At 39.8% G+C, this 23,204-nt stretch overlaps 1 protein-coding gene across 1 annotated transcript; it reads right to left on the bottom strand.

The window, feature by feature from the left end:
- Window positions 1-1,377: 1,377 nt before the first annotated feature.
- On the bottom strand, window positions 1,378-20,192 carry cyp26b1 (cytochrome P450, family 26, subfamily b, polypeptide 1). Its single transcript, XM_082158971.1, has 6 exons — window positions 19,215-20,192; window positions 11,027-11,251; window positions 8,134-8,409; window positions 7,843-7,998; window positions 5,092-5,373; window positions 1,378-3,535 (listed from the first exon to the last, which is right to left on the bottom strand). The coding sequence occupies exons 1-6, from the start codon at window positions 19,416-19,418 to the stop codon at window positions 3,143-3,145; spliced, it is 1,536 nt and encodes a 511-aa protein (XP_082015097.1). The 5' UTR covers window positions 19,419-20,192; the 3' UTR covers window positions 1,378-3,142.
- Between the last annotated feature and the right edge of the window lie 3,012 nt (window positions 20,193-23,204).

Consider the following 23,204-nt stretch of genomic DNA (forward strand, 5'->3'; position numbering starts at 1 on the left):
GTTTCCGATCTCCGCTTTGTAAACGTCGCCTAATTAATGTCATTACCATATAAAAGAGCACCAGTCAACATCCAAATCCTTTAGGCTACTTGAAAATGGTGAGCAGCAAGAAGTGCTTATTTTCCAAATACCTGCAGTACTCCGACTTTCTGCCACAAGGAAAAGTGTGTACGTCTGCTCAGACCCTGATGTGATGCTAAGCACTTTTCCACGTCAAAGTCCGTTTTAATAAATATGAACGTTGGTGTGGATTTTAGCATACCCACACTCTGAGTTCAAATCTGTGCGTATGCACGTTTTATAAAGGAGGACCCAGTTCACACAACACCTGGCTACAGTAGGTGAATGGTCAGTGGCCACCAAGACTATTATACATTTCTTTAGGGGTGATCATGGTCAAAATATCTGCATTAATAAAATCTTATACAGTCAATATAGTTTTTACTTCTATTAATGTCTTCTATTGATCTCTGACCTTTTTGCTTTTTATGTCATGGAGTAAATATCATCACCATTGATCTGAATTTCAGTATTGATTAAGTTATCAGATAAAGGGAAAAAGGAAGTGACCCCATTAGTGATCTCTAATGAGAAACCTTTCTTGTGATCCAGGTTGTCAAGATGTTCCTGCTTTCACTTACAACATGGGTCACTGTCATTAAATATTCATAAAGCGCTATTCAAAGAAAATCTGACACTGAAATGAAGGCATTATCCTTTCATGCAGAGTATCTAATGAACAACTTCTAGAATGCTGTTAGGGCATACTTGGATAATAACTAAACAACTTTTTTGAAAAACAAAGAAAGCCATAAATGAATTAGCAAGACTCCAAAGCAAAAATGAGAACATGTATGGTGAGGATGGTTTTTTTGTGTGTGCTAAGGCAGCTCTTTGAAGTGAATGCTGGTCAACACATCTGGCGTCTATTGAATAAAGCTGTTGTTTGTTGAGTTGTCTGCAGTGTGCATGTGTGTGTGTCTCCATATCACTACTGTAAGTATTGGTGAAAACTTGAGGATGTATGTGGTTACTTCAGAGTGTATAGTATTGTTGCTTCACCGTATATTTACCGTGTATATATACAAACACTAAGGTCTGAGCATCAAGAATCAACACATCAAAAAGGGTGAACATCAAAGAGATCAGCTTTCTTTTCCCTTCACAGAATATGACTGCAAACATCAAAGGGATATACTGTGGTTCCTAGGTGATGTAAAACAGACTTGCATGTGGTTAACAATTAAAATATTTAGCCATAATTTAAAAAATCATGTTCAAAACACATCCAGACACCCTTGAGACTAAGTGGCAAAGGAAGTTGTTAATGTTAAGCAGAATGAGGCAAGATCATAGGAAAGAATTAGAACTGAATGATTGATTTTCACATTATAGTTTATTACAAGGGTTTATAAAATTACCAAGTACATTTAAGAATCACTGTAACAAAAAAAGAAGGGGAAAACATTCATATTTGAACTAAGTGAAATGTGGATTTGTAAAAAGGAATAAAATATATGTACAGACAAACTCAACAATCAGAACATGTAGTCAAATGGCACTCAAAATAAACATACCTCGCAAGTGCTTCTGTTTATTAATTAACTAAATGCAATGATAATAATGATAACCAAAAATTATAATTATTACAATAACATAAAAACCATATTAACATTTAAACAGTGTACAATATAGTATAACTGAAATCCATATCATTCTAAATAGAACAGTATTTACCAACAGACTTTACTTATACTAGAACTCTATTCTGAAATATAACAAAAATAGCACTTAAAATAAGATTTATTACAATAATAATATTAATAGCAAGAATATTAGGATATTAGACAATGCAAATATGCTTTACCCATGGCTTTCTAATTGGTGAAATTCCTTGTGCACTCACATTTGCTTAGAAATAGCAAAACTGTAGCTGAAGGTAGCGATCTACTCTCTGTTCGAAAAATGGTACACTGAAAGCAGCAGACATTATTTTAATTAATCCATTCATTAATTCATCAAAAAAAAAAAAAAAGATCAGTGGCATATTTTATCAAAGAAAAGTCCTTCGCGTGGCATGTAGAGGAAGTGAAAGAAGAACCCGCACTGGGGAATCCTATTGCCTCTCACTCAACTGCTTTTAAAGTCCCTTCAGAGGCATCTCAAGAAAACTCTCCTGATTGGTGGTTTATAGAGTGAATGACTGATGATTGTCCACTCCGTTCCACCACCATCTACTGTATGTTCAATATAATTTCTTCATATATTGATGTGGAGCAGCAGAGGTCAGTTGGCACTCTGCTCCATCATATAAATAAAAAGCGACTCCCAAAGCAGCATATACGACAGTTTACGACATACTTTTTTTTTCATAAATGTCTTCAGATATAAAAATTTGCAGCAGGAATGAGTCCCTCATTCCCTCTATAGCTTGTTTTGAGAGCCTGCACAGGTTAATTTTCTCTCATAGTCTCTGTCTAGTTATATCTCTCTTCATCTCTCGCCTCCTTTTCACGCTCTCTTAAAAAGAATATTATGAATTGTCACTTATGTACAGAGCATGTATAACAAGTACTGGGTTAGTCTGAAAGCTCCTTCTGTACTGCTAACACACCTGAGTAAATTACACAGTCATCCCATTCATTCTAGTTTACTGCCTACTCTAACTGCTAATACCTTAGCTGAATAACAACCTGTCCACGCACGCAAACAGGCACGCGCACACATTTGCACAAGAAAAACATGTCGTGTATTTACACACACACACACAAACCACACATACTGTATATACATATAAATGAACTCAGCATCCAGACACTTGCACACAAACAAAAACACTCATCTCAAACTATTTCAAGACTGATTCCTCCAGAGCCGTCCTGCGCTGGTTAAAGCAGAACTGGCCATACCCTGTGAAATCTACATCGGCTTATATGACTGTCCCTTTAACCCCTCCGGATCTGTCTTCTTTTCTGAAACCTTCCTCTTGTGCTCTCCTGATGTAGCAATACGTTCAGTTAAATTTATATATTTATGATATACTTCTTTACAAATGATAGACTATACATTTTTGGCAAATGAGAGTCTTTTACAGAACTTCAGGTGACAGCTCCAAATATGAAGTCTGTTAGTTCTCAGTCTGTCACACGGTGGCATCTAGCATGTTTTTCGGCTTGGCCATGATCTGGTTCTGGTTGGAGTCGAGGCCGAAGAATTTTACACGAAGGCCATCGGTGGGGTGTACCACGGGGACCGAAATCAAGCGTGGGAATGTCCGCGTGGCCAGCTCGAAGCGACTCCCTCCAGCCAGCTCCACTGCCAGGAGTTTGAGGAAAAGAGTGGCCAGCTGCTTGCCGAGGCAGGAGCGAACGCCGCCGCCGAAGGGCAGGTAGTGGAAGCGGCCCTCGCGATCCTCACTACGCTCTGGGCTGAACCGGTCTGGGTCAAAGGCCTCAACGTCCTTGAACACAGCTGAGGTGTCGTGGGTGTCGCGGATGCTGTACATGACACTCCAACCTTTAGGTACCTGTACACCCTGAGAGATGGACAAAAAATGAGGTTAGAAGAAGTGTTGTTACTGTTAACTAAAACTAAAGCTTCAACTATTCAAAATAAAAATAAATATATATAGGAAAAACTTAAAAAATGTTGCCTTTGCAGCTAACTGAAATAAATTGAAGTTTAAATTGTAGTAAAATTACTAAAACTAAAACTGAAATAAATATAAATTAAAGATATATAGAATATTTATAAAAATGACTGTCACTAAACCAAATGACTAAAACTTCAAATAATACTGACTAAATAAAAATAAAAGCCAATTTAAAATATTAATAAATACTATTGCTGTCAAACCGACTAACCGTGATTAATTGCATCTAACATAAAAGTTTGTGAATATATAATATGTGTGAGTACATACACACACACACACACACACACACACATACATATATATATATATATATATATATATATATATATATACACACAAACTTTTATGTTAGATACGATTAATCGATTTGACAGCACTAATACATACTATAATAGTACACAAATAAACTAAAATAATGGTTAGAATGATAAAAATAGATGAGCATTGATTAGATTAACATCAATACAAAATGTCACCAACATTGTTCACCCAAAAAAGAGAATTCTGACATAATTTACAAAACCTGTATGACTTTCTTCTCTGATATTTTAAAGGAACACTCCACCGTTTTTTGAAATAGGGCTTATTCACTTTCTTTCCTACATTTAGATAGGTGGGCAAATGCATTTTTGTCTCAGTGCATGCATTGTTTTAGTTTGACAGGGTCGGCGCTAGCTTAGCTTAGCACAATGAATGGAATCCTTTGTTGCCAGCTAGCATGTCCTGAGTAAAAGTGATATAAAAAATTACTTCTTGTGGCCTGCGTATTCACAACAAGTACAAATAGTGATGCAGATTAACACTAGGCGATTTCCTAGGCAGATATTGACTTATATATTAAGGACTATATTAGGGGGAAGCACAGGCGAAGCACTGCTACTTGGGCGTGATATCTCTGCGCCCAAGTAGCAGTGCTTCACCTGTGCTTCCCCCTAATATAGTCCCAAGTCAATATCTGCATAGGAAATCGCCTAGTGTTAATCTGCATCGCTATTTGTACTTGTTGTGAATACGCAAGCCACAAGAAGTAATTAGGTGGGTTTTTAAAAAATTGTATATCACTTTTACTCAGGACATGCTAGCTGGCAACAAAGGATTCCATTCATTCTGATAAGCTAAGCTAGCGCCGACCCTGTCAAACTAAAACAATGCATGCACTGAGACAAAAATGCATTTGCCCACCTATCTAAATGTAGGAAAGAAGGTGAATAAGCCCTATTTCAAAAAACGGTGGAGTGTTCCTTTAAAGAACGCCGTGGTCCAAACAACACTCGACTTTCATTGTATGGACACAAACCACTGAGACATTTTTCAAAACATCTTTTTGTGTTTCCCACAGTAGAAATTAAGTCATACATGAAAGACATAAGGATAAGTAAATGATGAGAAAATTTTAATTCTTAGGTGAAAGTAGCTGCAAATCCACAACAACTCACATCAAGCTCAAAGGTCTGCGTGGCAATGCGATAACCTCCGGACACGGGGGCAAAGAGACGCAGGACCTCTTTGATCACGCAGTCCAGGTACTTGAGGTTAACGATGCTGTCCAAGCGTAGTTCACCCTGGCATAGACAGCCGTCGTGCAGCAGGCCGCAACTCCTCAGCTCCTCACGCAGCTTCTCCAGCACTGGAGGGTGTTTCAACAGTTGCATGATCAGAGACGTGCTGGCGCTGGCTGTTGTGGCAAAAGCAGCGAAGATCAGCTCAATTGTGGACTCCTGAGGGAGAAAGAGAGAAGTTGATGTAACTCAACTAAATGACACTGATATATGGTATAGCTAGTCGAAGATATTTGACACTTCTGTTACATTTACATAGTTACTGATGATTTGTGTTTGATTGCTGTTGTAAAACTTTGCAGAAACTCATGTCTGTCATATTTAATTGGTTAAATGTCTTCAATGATACTATTTGGGGTCAGCAGGATTTTTTTATGCTTTTTAAAAGGACCTTTATGCTCGCTACGGCTGCTTTTATTTGATCAAAAATATAGTAAAAAAATAACAAATATTGTGAAATATTATTAGAATGATGGCGAAGCTGAATTTTCAGCATAATTACACCAGTCTTCAGTATCAAATGATCCTTCAGAAATCATTATAATATGCTGATTTGCTGCTCAAGAAATTTTTTTATTATCAATGAAATAGTTTTGTGGAAACTGTAAAACAAAAATGTTCAGGGTTCTTTAATGATTAAAAGAGTTGTAACACTTTAGATTAGGGAACACTATTCATCATTAACTAGTTTAGCATGCATATTACTAGCATATTGACTGTTTATTAAAACATATAAAGCACATATAAATGCCTTATTCTGCATGACCATATTCTAGATCCCTTAACCCTACACCATACCTAAACATATCCACTACAACAATTAAGTTATTTACTATCAATAAGCAGAAATTAAGAGTTTATTGAGGGAAAACTCCTAATTAATAGTAAATATGGGTTCCCTAATCTAAAGTGTTACTGTATATTTAATATTGTCTCTAGTCATGCTGCTACTTCACCGCAGTCTGACTTTTTCTAAATTCTTAGGACGGAGCTTTTTTATTTCTTTTCTTTCCTTCTCTCTTCTTTTTTCTTTGAGGTTTGGCAGCCATCTTACACAGGTTTCTTTTTTCTCTCTCTCTCTCCCTCCCTTTTTAACTGCTTGCCAGTGAGTTGGTGTTGACAGGCCTGGGAGCCACTCCTGCCACCACTGTCTGAGGAGACTACACATGTACCTTAGAAAAGAAAAAAGCTAAAACCTCTGAGCTGAGCGGAATAACCAGGCAACAATAGCCTACAGGGAAGCATTTATTTACTATTATCTGTATCATTAAATGTCTGTCATCCCGGTTTGGGCATGACACAAGAGAACTGAGCAGGAGAGAGACGAGAAATAAAGAGAGCAGTCAGTGGGTAAAGTGTGCTGTCAGAGAGTCACAGTTAGCCTCTCAAAATCAAAGTGTTGACTTCCTTTTTTGCTTTAATATGTAATCAAAGTAATCACAAGTTGACCTCACACTGAAAACAAAATCATCTGGTGAAAAGAAAATGATCAGTAGAAAGAGACTGGAAGGATGACTGTGTGGTGAAATCCATGAACAGTTTTATGGATATGTAATGTATAGCATTAAATAGACATGCCATCTCAAATTGTCTTGAAATGTGTCTTTGTTTGGTGATATAATATCTCTGTTTTACTGTAGTGAGACAGCATATTGTGTCAAAGCAGTCCACTATTATGCAGACTAGGCGGCTACTCAATTTTTAACAGGCTCCAGCATCTAGTGAGCTGCCTTGCTTTCTACTGCCTACAGGCAGCGACCTTCTGAGAAAGCATTCTAACAGAAGGGAAACTCTTTAGTGACTGACTTGAAACACCCTATATGCACTACAACCATCTTAACAGTCACTCTCACATGACACAAATAGCGTTCAGTAGGCAAAGTGCACAAGAGGAGCTCAAATTTGATTTCCCATGGAATTTGACATTTGTATGTTGCTACACTGATGACATGAAGAAAAAACAACACCCAACAGTCTGATGAAACAATTCATGAATAGGTTTCAGTATCATATAGCTGTATGTTTATAATCAACATTGTTCAGTAACTGATCAATGAAGTTTTATTCACTATGTTTGTTTTAAATATCATGATTTTTTATAATTTTGTTGATTTCTGTTTGGAACAGCCTTCACAAAGGAAAGCGTGCCTATGAGGCCTTAAAATTATGTTTTGGAACAAAGCTGTAGCTATGTTTCCATCCAAAGTTGCGAATTTAACTTTAAAATTGAAATATCGCATAAAACATTTGTGAATAAAGCACCGTTTGCATCCCATGTGTTAAAGCGAACAAAATCGTCACTTCCTGGTGTGGTGATGACGCGCGCGCTTGTTGTCAGTTTTGTTTGCCTTCCTTGCCCGTTCAGCTGAGTGAATTAAACCAAATCATTAATGCAAGTTATTTGTTGTGCATTGAGAGATTTATTTGGTAAATGTGTTTCCATCGTAGTTTATGCGCATGTCTACTTATCGGATACATTTTTTATCTGCCTCAATTGAGCCCATACGTTTTTTTCTGCGCATTTTTAGTATTTCAGTGGATTTTGCCGTTTCCATCTAGTGTTTTTTTTATGCAATATCCCAAAATGCACATAAAAATATGAAGCATAGCTAATGGTGCTACGCTCACCTTCAGCTCCTGCATCGTAAGCTCTGTGTTGTTCTCCTTGGCGCTTTCTAGAAGCACATCAAGAGCATCGGTGTAATCTTTCCCCTGTGTGTGGAGTGGTTTCTCTCTGATGGCTTTTTCTATGCTTTTCTGGAGTGAGTCTCTTGCGCGAATACCCTGCAAAAACACAAAACAAGTTCATTAATTGAAGTTTATTAGTATTGATCTATCTCAGTGTACCTAATACACAGAGACAATCTAATTCATTCCTCTATTTTCAAGCGATTTAGACAATACAAATTGACATTTTACCTTCCTATAACCACTAAACGGCAGGTCGATGGGAAGGCTAAAAACGTTCTCCACAAAATCCTGGAAAGTCTGGAAAAGACTGCGCATCTCCTCTTCAGATACGCGGAAACCCAGGAGCACACGCACAGCCATGTGGAAGGAGAGCCGCTGGGACTCACGGTACACGTTGATGGGCTCAGGATTGGAGCTCCATACCCGCAGGTTTTCCTGAATGACCAGCTGGATCTTGGGCAAGTAGCTCTCCAGAGCCTCATGACTGAAGACTTTAGCAAAGATCTGAGAAACACAAGTGAATGTGCGGTCAGTCTGCTGTTTTGCAAAATGTGATAGAGAACAAATATGACATGATAAATTGTTTTGCGATGAGTTGTTGGTTGATCTTCATAAGAAGGATGTATTTTACCAAATACACTATAGAAAATGATCTAGAGAGCAGTGGAAGGGATCAGCTTCCAAAAACATGCAGGTTTATGAACCTGTCTATATATGTGACACTATCTGACAGTAGACGTACTGTTCCAAAAGCGCTAAACATTTGCTTTAGGAACCTGCATTTGCTGAACTACACTTCCCACAATGCAGCTAGCCTATGAATCACATCAACCGTCACAGAACAGCACATCTGTGCTCTACAGGCAAGAAATGTCATGAAAATATTATCCTGAAGCCACAGTCGGGACTTAAAGGCCAAGCTTATTTGTCTAATAATATGAAGCATGAAACATTCTCATTAATTCTGAAGTCCTCACTATTTTTGACCTTCTCATACTCTTAACTGCCACTCACCTATACCTCCACCTCTCTCTCAGAATATCTGTGAGAGTTTCCCTCTGCATCAGCAGTGAGGGTGAAAGGCGAAGGTAAGATTTTCCTGGCTGCAGCAGCGCATTTCTAATGTGCTTCAGTTGTGCTGGTTTGTTTAGTGAAATAACATCCATGTTCCACGACTAACAATAGCACTTTTTATTTGCCATCTCGTTCCAAATACCTCGTCTCCGCCCCGCTTTTTTTCCAGTAGTAAAGGGAAGAGGGCGGAGACTTGTGTGTCCTCCTCCTGTCTCTCCTCACGTCTGACTTTCTTTTGCCAAGGCCCATTTCTTCATGTCTCCTTTCCGTGCTGTTCTTCTCTATCTCTAACAATTAGCGGGCTGTTAGTATATCATTTAGTTATTAAAATCCTATTTCATATCTATTTATACTTAGTCCTTCTCCCTGTATATAAAACCTCCAGTGATCTGTCCATGTTACTACAATACTAACATCTAATCTTTTTCTGGTACGTGACAGCGGTTCATGTGTGGAGGAAAAAAAACGAGTGGCTACAAGCATGTTTGCATCACACATCTCTCTTAGCTACTAACCATACACTAATATAGAAATATTACACCATATTTATACTGCTTATTGGTTTGGGAATTTTGAAGGTTACTATTTTCCTATTGCGATTCTTTGCGTAGTAGACAGACGTCAGTCAAGCTCCACTAATGCCAGTCCCCATTATACAGGATTTAGAACACTACTGGAAAAAAAACAGCCGCCTGTCTTCATTACAAAACGTGACTTCTTGTACTGCACTTTCCACACACACATACACACACGGCCTTTTAAAACTCCCCCACCCTAATAATTTCCATATGTCTTAAATTATATGAAACTGCTCAAAGCTGCTGGTTTGACCAGAATGTAAAGACCTCTTTATTCTCTCCCCCAAACCATTCACTTTCTTTACACTTCTCTCTACTTTTCCATTCTCTCTCTCTTTTCTCTCTCTCTCTCTCTCTCTCTCTCTCTCTCTTTCTCTCCCCCGCTGACTAAAACAAAATCTCTCATTCACAGGGAGAGCACTTTGGTGTAGGCAGGTGAGTGTAGAATTAAGATCCTGTGCCCTCTACTGGCCAACCTAATAAATTCTACCAAATTCCTACCAAAAAAACACTGTTTGATGGGTCTACAACTGCTCTCTGGCTACTTTTTGAGGTCTGATTTGGTTGTATCTAATATTAATTAGTGAACTGTTGTGCATCTTGTTAGTGACACAAAGCCAGTTTAACATTACATTTAACTTGTCATATTCTATGCAATTGTCACTAGCTACATCCAGAGCTCTTGGGGCCATTTAGATCCAATACTTGCACCCAGCATCTCTCTAGTATGTGTAAATGTGTAGCAATAGTCTTCAAAGGGGCAGATCGGGATGTCCCAGAGGGCTTAGGGGCAGAACTTGTTGATGAAAGTACCCATCCAGTCACAAATATGGAATTCTGTACATTTCCAGAGAGGTTGAAAAACAAACGAAAATACACTTATGACATTAGTGTGCAAAGCGGGACATTGGAACATGGTTGAAGGGGGTCCATAAGGCGGTCTTTGTCCATCTGAAGCAGGCTGACTAATTAGCAGTCATTAGGGAGTTTGCATGAGGCCCGGGACCTGGAGGATTAACCAGACTGATTACACCTTGCTGACCCTTCAATGGAACAGGTGTGTGGGGTGAAACTCAAGCCTCCAAGTGACTGAAGAGGACCATGGTCTACAAAAAAGCTATTTTGTCCCAGAACAATGGGTTGGATTTGAAGAGAAGCTAGTTATGAGCGTAATCCTCCATGTGGTCATTGTGAGCAGACTGTTATGCGTAACAGAGGAGCAAGGCATTATGGGTATCTATCTCCAAATCTGGACCTATGGATGGCAGACCATTTCCATTTGACCTTCTATCTTGTTTCTTTCACTCCATCTCTCATTCTTACTCTCTGTTTAGTCCTTTCACTAATTCAAAACATTTTTCATTGGCAAGGCAGGGAAATGGAGCACACAAAAACCATCCATTAGGAGATAAGGATGGTTCCCACACATAATAAAACTATATTTGAGTAGTAAACAACTGGATATGGACCTTTCTCCTTTTGCGGTGGATGTCTCCTATAGAGTTGGCCAGACTGTTGGGACCCAGTAGAGTGCTGGTGCTTTGGGGCCAGTCCACAGTGACCAGGCTGTGCTCTCCCATCAGAACTTTACGCACATTCTCTGCCCCCGTCACCCGGATCAGTGGCCGCCCGAGCAGGTGGGTCTTGAATACGTTCCCATACTTCTGCCTCCTTGATGCATGGAAACCTGCACCCTGAAAAAGAGAAGCAGAAAAGAAGAAAATACATGAGTTGCAGATACTCATTTAACAGTGGAGTAGACAAAATGTTTGAATGCAAAATGTTGTTTACAGTTAAAATTGTGTTATATTAGAGTGTCATATTTGCTAAATGGACCGGATACATTTCATTTGATGTTAATTGGTGAACTGTATGTAAAAAATGATGTTAAAAATTATATTTTAAATATTATAAATTATTTTATTTTTTAATTATATATATATATATATATATATATATATATATTATATAAAATTTCAAGAGTATAATTTACTTTTTAATTAATTTTCAGAAGACAATACTGTTCAGTACTGTACAATATTGTAAATATTATGATTTTAGTACGTTAAAAAAGTATGAAAAGTATGGTGTCACCCTCATACCCGAAACATTGTCACTGCGCTTTTTCTGCCAACCACAGCCGTCAGTTTTCTACCATAAACTGAAAAGCATTTTTACCTTTGTAGTTTCAATTGAATGATTAACCTTTAGCCTAGCAATAACCCTTTAAATTGAACACAACACTGTAGGCTAAGAGATTTCTGTCTGAATATTACAGAGGTAATGAGGTGTTAGGGCTAATAAGTACTTGGAATGAAGGGTGTTAGCCTTGTGGGATTAGCCGTCTTGTTTGTTTTTGTATTGTAAGGGCATATGGGTCCCATTCACAGCATTCTTTATGCAGTTAGGTTAGCTTTAGCTAAGAAGGGGCTCAAGCTTAGCCTTTAGGATCAGAGCCTTTGCTAAGAGAAATGATCTAATGAGTATATGAGCGCAGCCATTAGCTCTGAGAAGTTGGCGTGTCTGAATGTGCTAATCAGCGAGGAATCCAGTACATATACTGGAAACTTTCACCTTTCACCCCTTAACCTCTAAAAATTAAGAACAAGCAGAGTGATTACCCCAAAAACCTGAATGTGACGTTTAAAGTGTTACAGCAACACACTTCAGGCTTTCTCAGGGCAGGACACATAAACCTGAATAGTGTCTCATGCCCATGCTTTAAGAGTAGCCATAACATCTGCCTGACTGAAATTTTGCAACGTTGATACTGTATTAAGATAATTGAATGCATTATTTTACACAGTACTAAATTAAAACTAATTTATAGTCATTCAAGCACATTCAAGTTCAGTTCAGTAGTTACAAACATGATAAAAAACTCTAAGCTTTTGGAGTGAGTTGCTCCGTATAACACACACAGTAATTGTCTCTAGCCCTCGAGACTTCTGCTGAGCACATAAAGACGGCCTGTAACCTCTCAGCCTCACACACACATACTGACCCCATGGCAGGAAGTGGCAGTAGAGCTGTTTGCTCCCCTTGCCACCCTCCCCTTCCAAATTTTGTGACCAGTTTCATCAAGCTCACTCCAACACTCACACTCTTATTTTCAGGGATAAATTTAGCAGCATGCAAGGCTTTTTTCCTGTTTGGCTGAGAGAAACTACTCTGAATACACTTTACCTCAGCATGCTATATGCATGCCTCTGTGTGTTAATGCCTGTTCAGTCCAAATGTGAAACGAATAGCCAACCAGGGTATTTAAACCAAAAAACACTAAAACAAACGCCATGGGGTTAAACAACAAGTAAATTCATTCCAGTAGCTATCACAGAGGAAAAAAAGAATAGAGCAAATGCAAGAATCCAGTTAGCCTCTGCTGGTAGATGCCGTAACTACACCATTCTGCAAACAAGAGGCATCTTTCTGCTTTCTACATTAATGGTCATTCAAAAGTAGCTGTGCATACTCTGATGTTTTTATTTATTTATTACCATTGACAGATTTCCATATGGAGTGCTTTTATGACATTTACGGCTCAAATGATAATATTACTTATGTTCAGAACTGAGAACCCATGAGCAAAAATTGTGATATTCAAACTGCATATTTCCGGGAGCTTTAATACCCTCTTCAGAATATATGTATGGACAGAGAAGCTCATGTCACACTGACTTTCCCACCATCTCCTGGTCTTAAATATAAGGGACAGGCCCTGTGCATATTGCTGCTTTAACTCTGAGGGCAAGCACTTCCCAACATCCTTCCTGTGTGCCGTCAGTCCAGTAACCAATCTCTTTTGAGATGGGCAAATAAGCGTTCCACCCCTTTTTGTGTAATTGTGGTCTGAGGCTGGGTTTCTCACCTCTATATATAAACAAATAAACAGATTAGTTCTGTTATGAATGATGTCTTGGTCTTGAACTTTTTTATAACATATTGCCAGCAAATAATAAAGAATGTAAATGTACATGCATCATCTAAATAAGTCATTCTAACATCTGACAGCGGATGCTTTAGTTTTCCATCTTGACTTATCTTGCTTGATCTCACTCATGCTCTTATACTCTCTTCTCGCCTTTGAGCTTGCACTTCCATATTGTCAGAGACCTTAAATGACAAACTTAGCTCATAACTGGCTGAGATCTCTGAAGACTTAGCAAATGTCTTATGAGCCGCTTGTGCCCCTAAAACCCTACAACAAATTATCAGCTTAGTTAAATAGTGAGACTATAAAATCAAACTGACAAGATATATGCACATTAAGGTTAGACAAGGTCAGACAAAAGGAGATTAAGTCTCATTTTTTCAACTGCGAAAGTTTAACCCGACCTGGCTGAACATGTGGGAGAATATATGGCTGTAAATCCTGCAGTACTGGACAACTTAAACCATATTTCACACTTTCACACTTCTCTTTCTCAGTGTTCACAATATTTTTCCAGCAAATGACTGTTTTGGGGTTTTATAGTTTTGGCGGGATTATATTATATCCAAAGCCTTTTTTGGTTTCATCAGGAAGAGGTGAAAGAATTCCAGATTCTAGAATCATAAGCAACCAATCAGAACTTCAGAAAAGTCAATAAGAAATGTTTTTAGATTGTTTTTCTAAACAGCATGACCACAGTTTCCCCCAGAGAAACTCTGACCATGGCCAAACATACACACGGCATCCCGGGACCTCGCCAGGTGTTAGACAGGGGGCACAGGCACTGCGTGCACAGTGTGTGGGGTGAGAGAAATAGTCACTGGCCAGCTCACAGCCAGGCAATACTTAAAGACACTGAGGATTTCACATATCAGGTGAGTGTGAGGGCAAGAGGTAATGCTGACATGAACAACCACATGCACACACACACACATCCAAAAGCAATGCAGGGGAAGAGGGGGGAAAATAAATGTAGTATCTTTCACCACATGGTGAGAACTGAGTTTGTGTGATGATGGATGATTGTGTGTGTGCGTATGTGTGTGCTCACCTCAGCAGTGGGACCTGTCAGTATGAGAGAAAGAAAGGAGCCGTTTTTAACCTGACAGACCCAGGACAAGGCCGTCTTTCACACATGCCCCAACATGAGGGCACTGGCTAACTCTCTCCCTCTGTTGATTTCTGTGTATAAACACATTTATGCACAAGTTAACTTGTAATTTGTATTATATTATGTTTGTTTATGGTCTTTGTTCTGTCATATTTCCCCTTCAGACGATTTCTATTTTGACTTCATGTGTAACCTGCGTGAACTTGGTGTGTTTGATCATTCTGGGAACAAGAACGTCCATTTTAAACACCACATGCTGTCATCCTTACCAGGCCAGGGCCTTTTTTCCACCTCTCCCGGAGTAGTGAAACCGTGCAATGTATGGTCACACACTACATCACCAAAAACACATATACATTTCTCACATCTACATGTGTGTATTTACACATGTAGGGGCCAACGGTTCCCTCTTAAACAAGTGTACACAGAAGGGCAGCCAGAAAGGATCCAGTCCTGACCTGTGTAGTACAAGTGGAAAGTACAAAAGACAGATAGAAGATGGGAAAATGTCATGGTTTTCTAGCTTGGAAGTGAATGACAGTGAGGTGAGCAAAAGAAAATGTGATTAGAATGGTTTAATGTCCACAGTCTACTTCATAGAAAAGTGACTCGCCAAGCTGGAAATAGCAGAACAGGTCGTGAGGCAAAATGTGGAGACAAACGTGCTGGGCTTGGCCGTGCAGATGTCATTTGGCTAGAAGGTGAGAAATGTCCTCCCTCATTTCACAAGGCCACAGAAGCTCAGACGTGCAAAGAACGAAAATAAAACAAAAAACCCAAAAGGGTCACTGACGCACAAAATCTCCACACACCCTGGAAAAGCAATGAGGTAATAATCTGCAGCTTACTTGCACTGTCAAACACACGAATGCGGCCGGTGCGTCCGTCCACTTCTGCACGCATGCACGGTTACAGTTACAGTTACTTTGTTGTATGAGCTAATTTTCTTAAAAACCACGTAAAATCGGCAGTCACTCAAATTAAAGCCTGTTTGTTTTGAGCGAAGGCAGATTGGGTTCAAGAACTCCGTTAGAGGTTGAGGTTAGATGATCTTCAGCGATAAGACCGAAAAGCTTTCCACAGTCATTTGGACCGCGAAACACATGTCAAACGTCACTTGGGGCTCTTGGGAGGAGAACATCTGTGTCAGAAGCTCGTGCAGCTGCATCGTTTTTGTCACTTTTATCCTTGATGTATTGAAAGCCTTAAAATACGAATGAATTAGACAACAAACAGACTAAACGAATAACAGATTCTTGCATTTCAAAGTAGTTAAACAAATCAGAAATGTTTACATGTGTGTTCAGTTATGTGATCTTCGACCTCAAAACATGCCTGTTCTATGCCTCTGGCGGTCAAAGGGTTAACTCGCCACGTTCAATAGTTTATTTTATTTTGAAAAGAAATTTATCAGATATTTTACAAGGGGGCGCAATAAAGAGGACCGCTTTTTTTCCACTGGCCCATTCCACACAGAGTGTGCAGGACTAAAAATACAAATTTCTGTGTAAATTGGACACCAGTCGAGCCTCCCGCTCCATAAATGTAGCCTTTGTGTGCCAGTGGAAATGTTATACAAATGACCCCTTTATTAAAATCACAAAAAAACCTTTTAATTATATTTATTCAGATCAGCTACGGTTGACCTAAACACAGGGGTGCTACGCGAGGGACTTGGGGGTGCAATTTCATATGTAGTTTGAATCACCCCGATGTGTTTCTTCAGCGTACGACCGCCATAAAGAAAGACGAGAAGAAAAGAAAGATAGATGGAGCAGGGGGATTTGAAAAGTGTACGGTGTACGGCAAGTTTGGCTTGGCACATCGTTTTGCTCCGTGCTCTTTATTTCTATCACTCATTATTCTGACCCTTGTCCTTAGACCCTTCTGTATATGTGTGTGTGTGTGTGTGTGTGTGTGTGTGTGTCTTAGTCTGGGGGCTGCTGTGTTTATTAGTTCAGAGCGGCAGGTAACTGCGCGGGGGGAGTTCTCTGTACGTTGACACACAGTTCAGCGTATATATAGATAATATGTCCATTTACTGAAATAGCCCGTTGGAATCTCTCAGGATGTGTGCATTGGCCCGTCTCCATTGGGGTATAGACAGCATTTCTGCAAAGAGAGGGCGGGAAGAGCGAGCAGAAGCAGTAGGACTTGAGGTCCCATCAGTCACCCTTGGGTGTACCCACCAAAGAGGGTGTGCTTGGGGACACATGACTATGCATAAACGAGAGGAGATATGGGAATTTTCTGCAATGCATCGGAATCAGCAATCGGGACCAGAGAGAAATGATCTAGCTTAATGCCGAACGAACGGCAAAGCCCACGAGACAATTAAGCGCAAAGAACCTAAATGTGGCGAGCTGAGAGAATGGGCTCCCCTTTGACCTGGAAACACTTTGTGGAGAGAGATTATGGTTGTTCAGTGCAGTGTGAGCGCTCACCCCGGGGACCCCCTTTTCTTCTCTTTTCTATCCCCTACCTTCCTCCTCCTCCCACTACTGCTGCCAAGCCCCCTCCGCTTTCACCCCCCGTCCCCTGTTCCTACAGACAAGAGGCTGTTTGAGGGGTTGGTGGTGCGTTCCAGAGGTGAAAAAGGGGCCACACTGCACTGGTGCCAGTCATGCCCGTTTCATGCTCGCTAATCCCGACAAGCCCCAGGAGAGAGCCAGAAAGCGAGAGAGAGGGGATGCTGGAAAACTGTTCCTAAATCCCCCAGGTCTGTATAGGCCATGCTCTCTGGAATTCTGATCAGAGCCCCAAGCCGTGTAGTCTTTGTCCCAGGGTGTGGGTGTGTTTTTGACCCCCTGGTGGGCGGCTTTATTGCCACCCAGACTGGAGTGATTTGGGTCAAGGTGGAGACGTGCAGTAGGGGTAAGGGTAAGGGAGGGTTGCCCACTGGGTGAACTGTGCAATATCAAGGAGTTATCGCTACTATTGCAAACCAGTGCATAATTCATTAAGGACTTCATGAATTTATAGTTATCATTATTATCTTAATGTTCATTTTGAACTCACTATAACTCACTAAATCAGCCTACAAAAAAAGTAATGGCCCTGGCATAGTCCTAGTTAATTTTATGCTCCATTTCAGCCAAAACTTGGAGAACAGTTGAGAAGGGGACAAAGTAAGAAGGTTCTGACCAGATATTTTTTTGTGGTCACCTGAAAAAATTCACACACAGACAAAAGACTAAATCATTTCATAATTCATAACGGCAAACACACTGCAAGAGAACGCAAAAAAGTTAGATTCCTCCAAGTCCATAAATCTATGTCAATCACAGATTTGACCCACTTATGGATTCAGCTGCTGCTTCGCGGAGTCTTGAGGCGACAGACAGAGATATATGAACCAAAAAAAGGGGCTAACCAACAAAGTAATTGTGGTGTCTTAGATGTATTGATATAAATGGTTGGTGTAAAAGCAGTGCATGTTTTCAGAAGCACAATAAAGAGAGATACAGTATCAACAATTCAAATTGCACGTTTGCATGTCAGCTCTCAGTCCCCTTGCAGTCCTGCATGCCTTGAGCTGTAGAAATAAGGAATGACAAGTTTGCCACAAATGGACCAGTCCAAATCCTATTGATTTTAAATATATTTTACACTTTAAATATACCTCTGAGATGCAGTCAAGCCTGTATGTTTTTGTAGAGAGCCTGCCAACTGCACGGAAATTCTCTTCTGGATTTCCAGCAAGTTTGGAGAATCTATTCCTGACCAGAGAATTTGATCTGTACACCACTCAGACCAGGACATTCCTCCCTATTGAATCTCAGAAAATCTCAGTTTAAAGCAACCCACTCCAGCTACTGCAAGCCAATGTCCAGGAACATCCCTGTGCGCACCATGGACTGAATATAGAAATACACTTATTTATGATTTTTACTTTATGTATTTTTTTCCTTTACAGCTTACGGTCGTGTAATAAACTACTTTTAAAAACCACACATATTATGGCCACTGGGATGATTTTTAGATACCCTGCATGTACAGTATGCGCACTACGCGCTGTCTGGGTATTATGACAGAACGGCACGGTATCATTCACAGCACGCGGGCTCTTCTAGAGTAACCGGCGTGCGTAATTACACAGAAGCTCAATGAAAGCGCGACACTACCTGCCCTCGCAATCAATCTCATCCCGCGCGCCAAGGAGAGTTTATGCGCGCTTTGACAAGCGGGACTCAGTGGCTGTGTTCTCGCGCGCATCGGAAGCCAAGGACTACAATATTTCTGGAACTGAGCGCGGCTTTCTTGGCAGCCGCAAACAGGTTGTTCCACGTGGATTGAGTACTGGCTGTATGAAACAAAAACTGACGGCTATCTAAAACAGACAGCTTATTAACACCATGGAAATATGGCACGGATTAAATTGCACACGTGGGAATCTCTTTTTAACGCGCAATATTACGCACGAGCACACACGTGCGAAAAGCATTAGTGGACGTTATCCTACTCTTTATGTGTCTTTAACAATCCATTTACCTACAAGGAGACTATATGCACTGGTGAACGCGAACCCGCGGTGCTTGGCGCGCACCTCAGCAGTGTGCGTGCGACAGCAAGGCGATTGGAAACTTGGAAAGACACAAGGAGATGGAGCTCTTACCTGAAAGAACCAGTGGCATGTTTCTCCAATGATGGGGAACCCCATGGAGCCCTTGGGCATAGGCAGCTTGCAGCTCTTGTCCCGTGTTGCGGTCCATCTCAGCTGCCAGAGCTGCTGGGACACGGCCAGAAGAAGTGCCATGGACACTAAACACGCAGCCAGCGTCGCCAGCGCCGAGACCAGGTCAAAACTCTCGAAGAGCATGGCTGTGAACGTCCGGGGGCTGTTTTCAAAGACCTCTTTGGAGTGATGAGCACTACAGTGGTTAAGCCTTCTCAGGAGTAGGCTATATGAGTGACTTGCTGTGTTAGATATGATTTGCTGCTACAATTATTCTGAAAAGCTAAAATAGCTGAGCAGATTCTCTCACCAAAAGGCAACGCAACAAAGTTCTGTAATGAATAAATTGAAGTGTTTAATTAATAGAATGCTGGATATTACAAATCGATCTTAAATGTTTGAATATCATTTTAGAGTTTGCAAATCGCTATCCAATATTCCCGTGAATTTTAAATAAAAAATGTAAATTTGGAGTGAACTTGTCAAACTTGAGTTGGAAATTTTGTTTTAAATCCCAAACTCTTTTAATTACTTTTTGAATAATAATAATAATAATAAATTGGTTTTAGTTATTATTTTAAAAATATTTTACAGGAAAACTCGATATAATCTCTTTAAATGCACTCAATTTCAAGTAATGGTCATAAGGAAGACGCAGAAATAAATGAAAGAAATAATCCTCCGAAGTTTGATGCCTATGAGCAGTAAAATCTTCAGATGACTGTAGTGCGTCTCGCTAGCCCTTTTCTGATGCGGTTTCACTCTCTACCTCTCTCTTGCGCTCTTGCTCTCTCTCTCTTCACATACAGTTTCTCAATGTGAGTTCGAGTCGTACAGCGAGCTTCCAATGTGTGTTTATATAGCGGAGGCAGTGAGGCGGCATTCGGCCAGGGTGCAAGCGGCTCCCCCCTTACCCCACCCCACCGAACTGAGGCGGGGTGAAAAGTGAACGGGCCGGGCGCTGGAGCGTGCGGGACCTGGAAGAGAGCCCAAAGAGGGAGAGAGAGAGAGAGAGAGAGAGAGAGAGAGAGAGAGAGAGAGAGAGAGATGCAATACTTCACATCTCATTCGATTGAGAAATTATCACCTGCCACTCGCGGATTATGCATATATATCATATGTGCTTAATGATGCGTCACACCTTGATTACGCAGATGGATTTAAACCAATTGGTTCGAAAAACCACAACACACAAAAAAAAGTCAAAAGTTAAAAAATGTTACCTGATCTTATACCACACCATATGTTGGTTAAATATCTGTTTTTATTACTTCTAACTTGACCTTTCAAATGCGCATCTGTAATGCGCGATGTTAGTCCTTTGAATATTCATACAGTGATTCATACATTGACTCATTCATTCGTTATTTGCGTTCTTTCAATCTATCTATAACTTCCAGGTGTCGACGTTTTAAAAAATAATTTCTATAAAAATGCTCTGTTTATTATCTGGCGCGAATCTGTTAAGCTGCGTTTCGTGCAACCATAATAGCTGTCTTGTGGGGGCCAACATTTAACAATTTAACAACAAACAAACACATAAAACAGTATTTAAAACATTCAATTAATTATATAAATAATGACCCTAAAACAAAGTGCTGATGTAGCCTACCTCAGTCTGACGCGATATCTTTTCGTTGAGCGCTCTAACTTTAGCGGAAACATTTAAAAACTATTAAAACATATCTATCTATCTATCTATCTATCTATCTATCTATCTATCTATCTATCTATCTATCTATCTATCTATCTATCTATCTATCTATATATATATCTGTCTGTCTGTCTGTCTGTCTGTCTATCTATCTATCTATCTATCTATCTATCTATCTATCTATCTATCTATCTATCTATCTATGTCTGTCTGTCTGTCTGTTATGTAAAATGAATCCCCCTGCCCCTGTGTTGAACAGATCCTGCTTAACCAGCGCACCGAGTGACCGATTTGTGCTGGTGTCATCTAATACAGCTGGGACGTGGTTTCAATTACGGCCACCTTATGATAGCAATCACTCAAAGACATGTATGTAATGATTCTCAGCACATGAGGCGAGCATTGCAGAGCAGAACTCCAGCTGTTTCGCTCACCCTCTTCACGCCTGATTCCTGAGGCGCACATTTGATGATGCTCAGGATGAGACAGGCAGAGACGAAGGGATGCTCGTCATATAGGCTTTTCTGTTCACTTGTTTGAAGCGTTACAATTCTCGAACGCATTTAAATAATAGTGAGTCGAGCTTTCGTTTAAAAAAGGACAAATGCGAAGAGCTCGAGAGCGCGTCTATAAGTTAAAACCATCCACTAATTTCTTCAGTCTGTTTGAAATAGTACGCATTCTACTTTTACTTTTCTAGCTTTTTACTAAGCCAAAGTAAACCTGTCCCGAGTTTGCGCTGTGAAATGCAAGGGATTTCTGTCTTTTTTTTATGATATTTCCCTGAAATTATTTCGCGCACGATGTCTGCCGCTGTCAACCTGGATGCGTCTCTCAACTATACACTGCCGCCTAGCGGAGACAGAGAGAACGTCTCAATCTCTGATTCCAGCGCACGCTGTCATGCATCTAGCATGTAGCTATTATTTACCATGTTTCCATAGTGGGAAAAAAATGGAAATAATCCCTTTCGTATATCAAATAAAATGAACTATTATTGCAGCATATTACTGTTAAAAAAAAAACCTTTTTCGCTCAAGTTTAAGCAGTTTACTCAGAGACCACAGGTGTAGTTATTCTGAATAAAATAATTTGTATTTATTAAACTACATAAATCTGATATAGTTAATCATGTGTGTGTCACTGTTTCCCCGGGAAATACGTGCTAAATGAGCTCAGACTTACAGCTTAGAGAGTAAGCAAGTTCACATCTTGATGAACTCTTGTTTGATGTGAGCGAATTAGCAGTGACGCAAGGTCCTGAGGGGCCTGGAATTACCAGATTTATTCCAGAAGCCTATTAAAGTGGATGGGTTGAAGGTGTTGGAAGATTCATGAAATGTTGCTATGTTATTGCTAGTTATTGAAAACTCATTTCAGAGGAAGAGTGAGTTACTACGTTTTAATTAAAGTGTACGAAAGTTTTACATTTTAAAGTTGTGGAAAACATGAACCATTGATTTCTATACTTTAAAAAAAAATAAGACCAGGAATGTCCTTTAAGAAAGTAAATTGGAAAAATGTTGACTTTAAAGCTTGAAACTAAACTTATCACAATTGAATGAAGGAACACCAATACAATAATTGCAATTTAAACACCAGTGCAGATATACTTATTAAAAGAAGTTTAACATTAATCAGCTCAGCTCTATAACATGAATCTGATACTCCTTGACCCTGGAACCTTGTGACACAGCATTATGCCCTTGTATAAGCATTATACAATTCAAAGTAGGCTTACATACGCATAGCCTATACACAATCACCGATGTTTGACCAAAGCTCTTAAATAACACAAACAACGCCAACACCTTTTCAAACTGAGGTCACGAGATCCTAATATACACCTGTGAAGGTCATACACACAAACCTGGCTGTGCTAACTGTAGATTCTACGTTAAACAACTTTCACTTCCTGTTCTACAGGAAGTGCACAAAGGACACAGTGAGGAGCACGGTCTGTCAGTGTAACATGACTCACCAATGCTACTTATTCACGATGAATCCATTCTGAGTTAGCAAACGGTATTGAAGCTGAAGGAAATGACAGTGGAAATAAGGGTACATGACTAATCGCCATTAGGGCCACACACACGATTAAAGGATAAATCAAACCCACATGTTTTCAAATCATATACAAATAAAACAGTTAAAGGGAATGTTTCCACAGACACATATCCCAGAAATAACTACTAATGATCCACTTTTCCATAAACCGATTAACATTGCTCACACGTATTTACCAATATAAACAATTCTTGAGAAGAACAAGCTCT

The sequence above is a fragment of the Leuciscus leuciscus genome (assembly GCF_965113295.1).
Source record: "Leuciscus leuciscus genome assembly, chromosome: 2".
In the NCBI taxonomy this organism is placed as follows: Eukaryota; Metazoa; Chordata; class Actinopteri; order Cypriniformes; family Leuciscidae; genus Leuciscus; species Leuciscus leuciscus.

Excerpts from the sequence above, each read along its gene's own strand:
- cyp26b1 (XM_082158971.1), bottom strand. The coding sequence starts at position 19,418 with ATGCTCTTCGAGAGTTTTGACCTGGTCTCGGCGCTGGCGACGCTGGCT. Across the intron at positions 11,252-19,214 it reads CATGCCACTGGTTCTTTCAG|GGTGCAGGTTTCCATGCATC; the intron begins GTAAGAGCTCCA and ends TCTCTTTTTCAG. Across the intron at positions 5,374-7,842 it reads TTACGATGCAGGAGCTGAAG|GAGTCCACAATTGAGCTGAT; the intron begins GTGAGCGTAGCA and ends TTTCTCCCTCAG.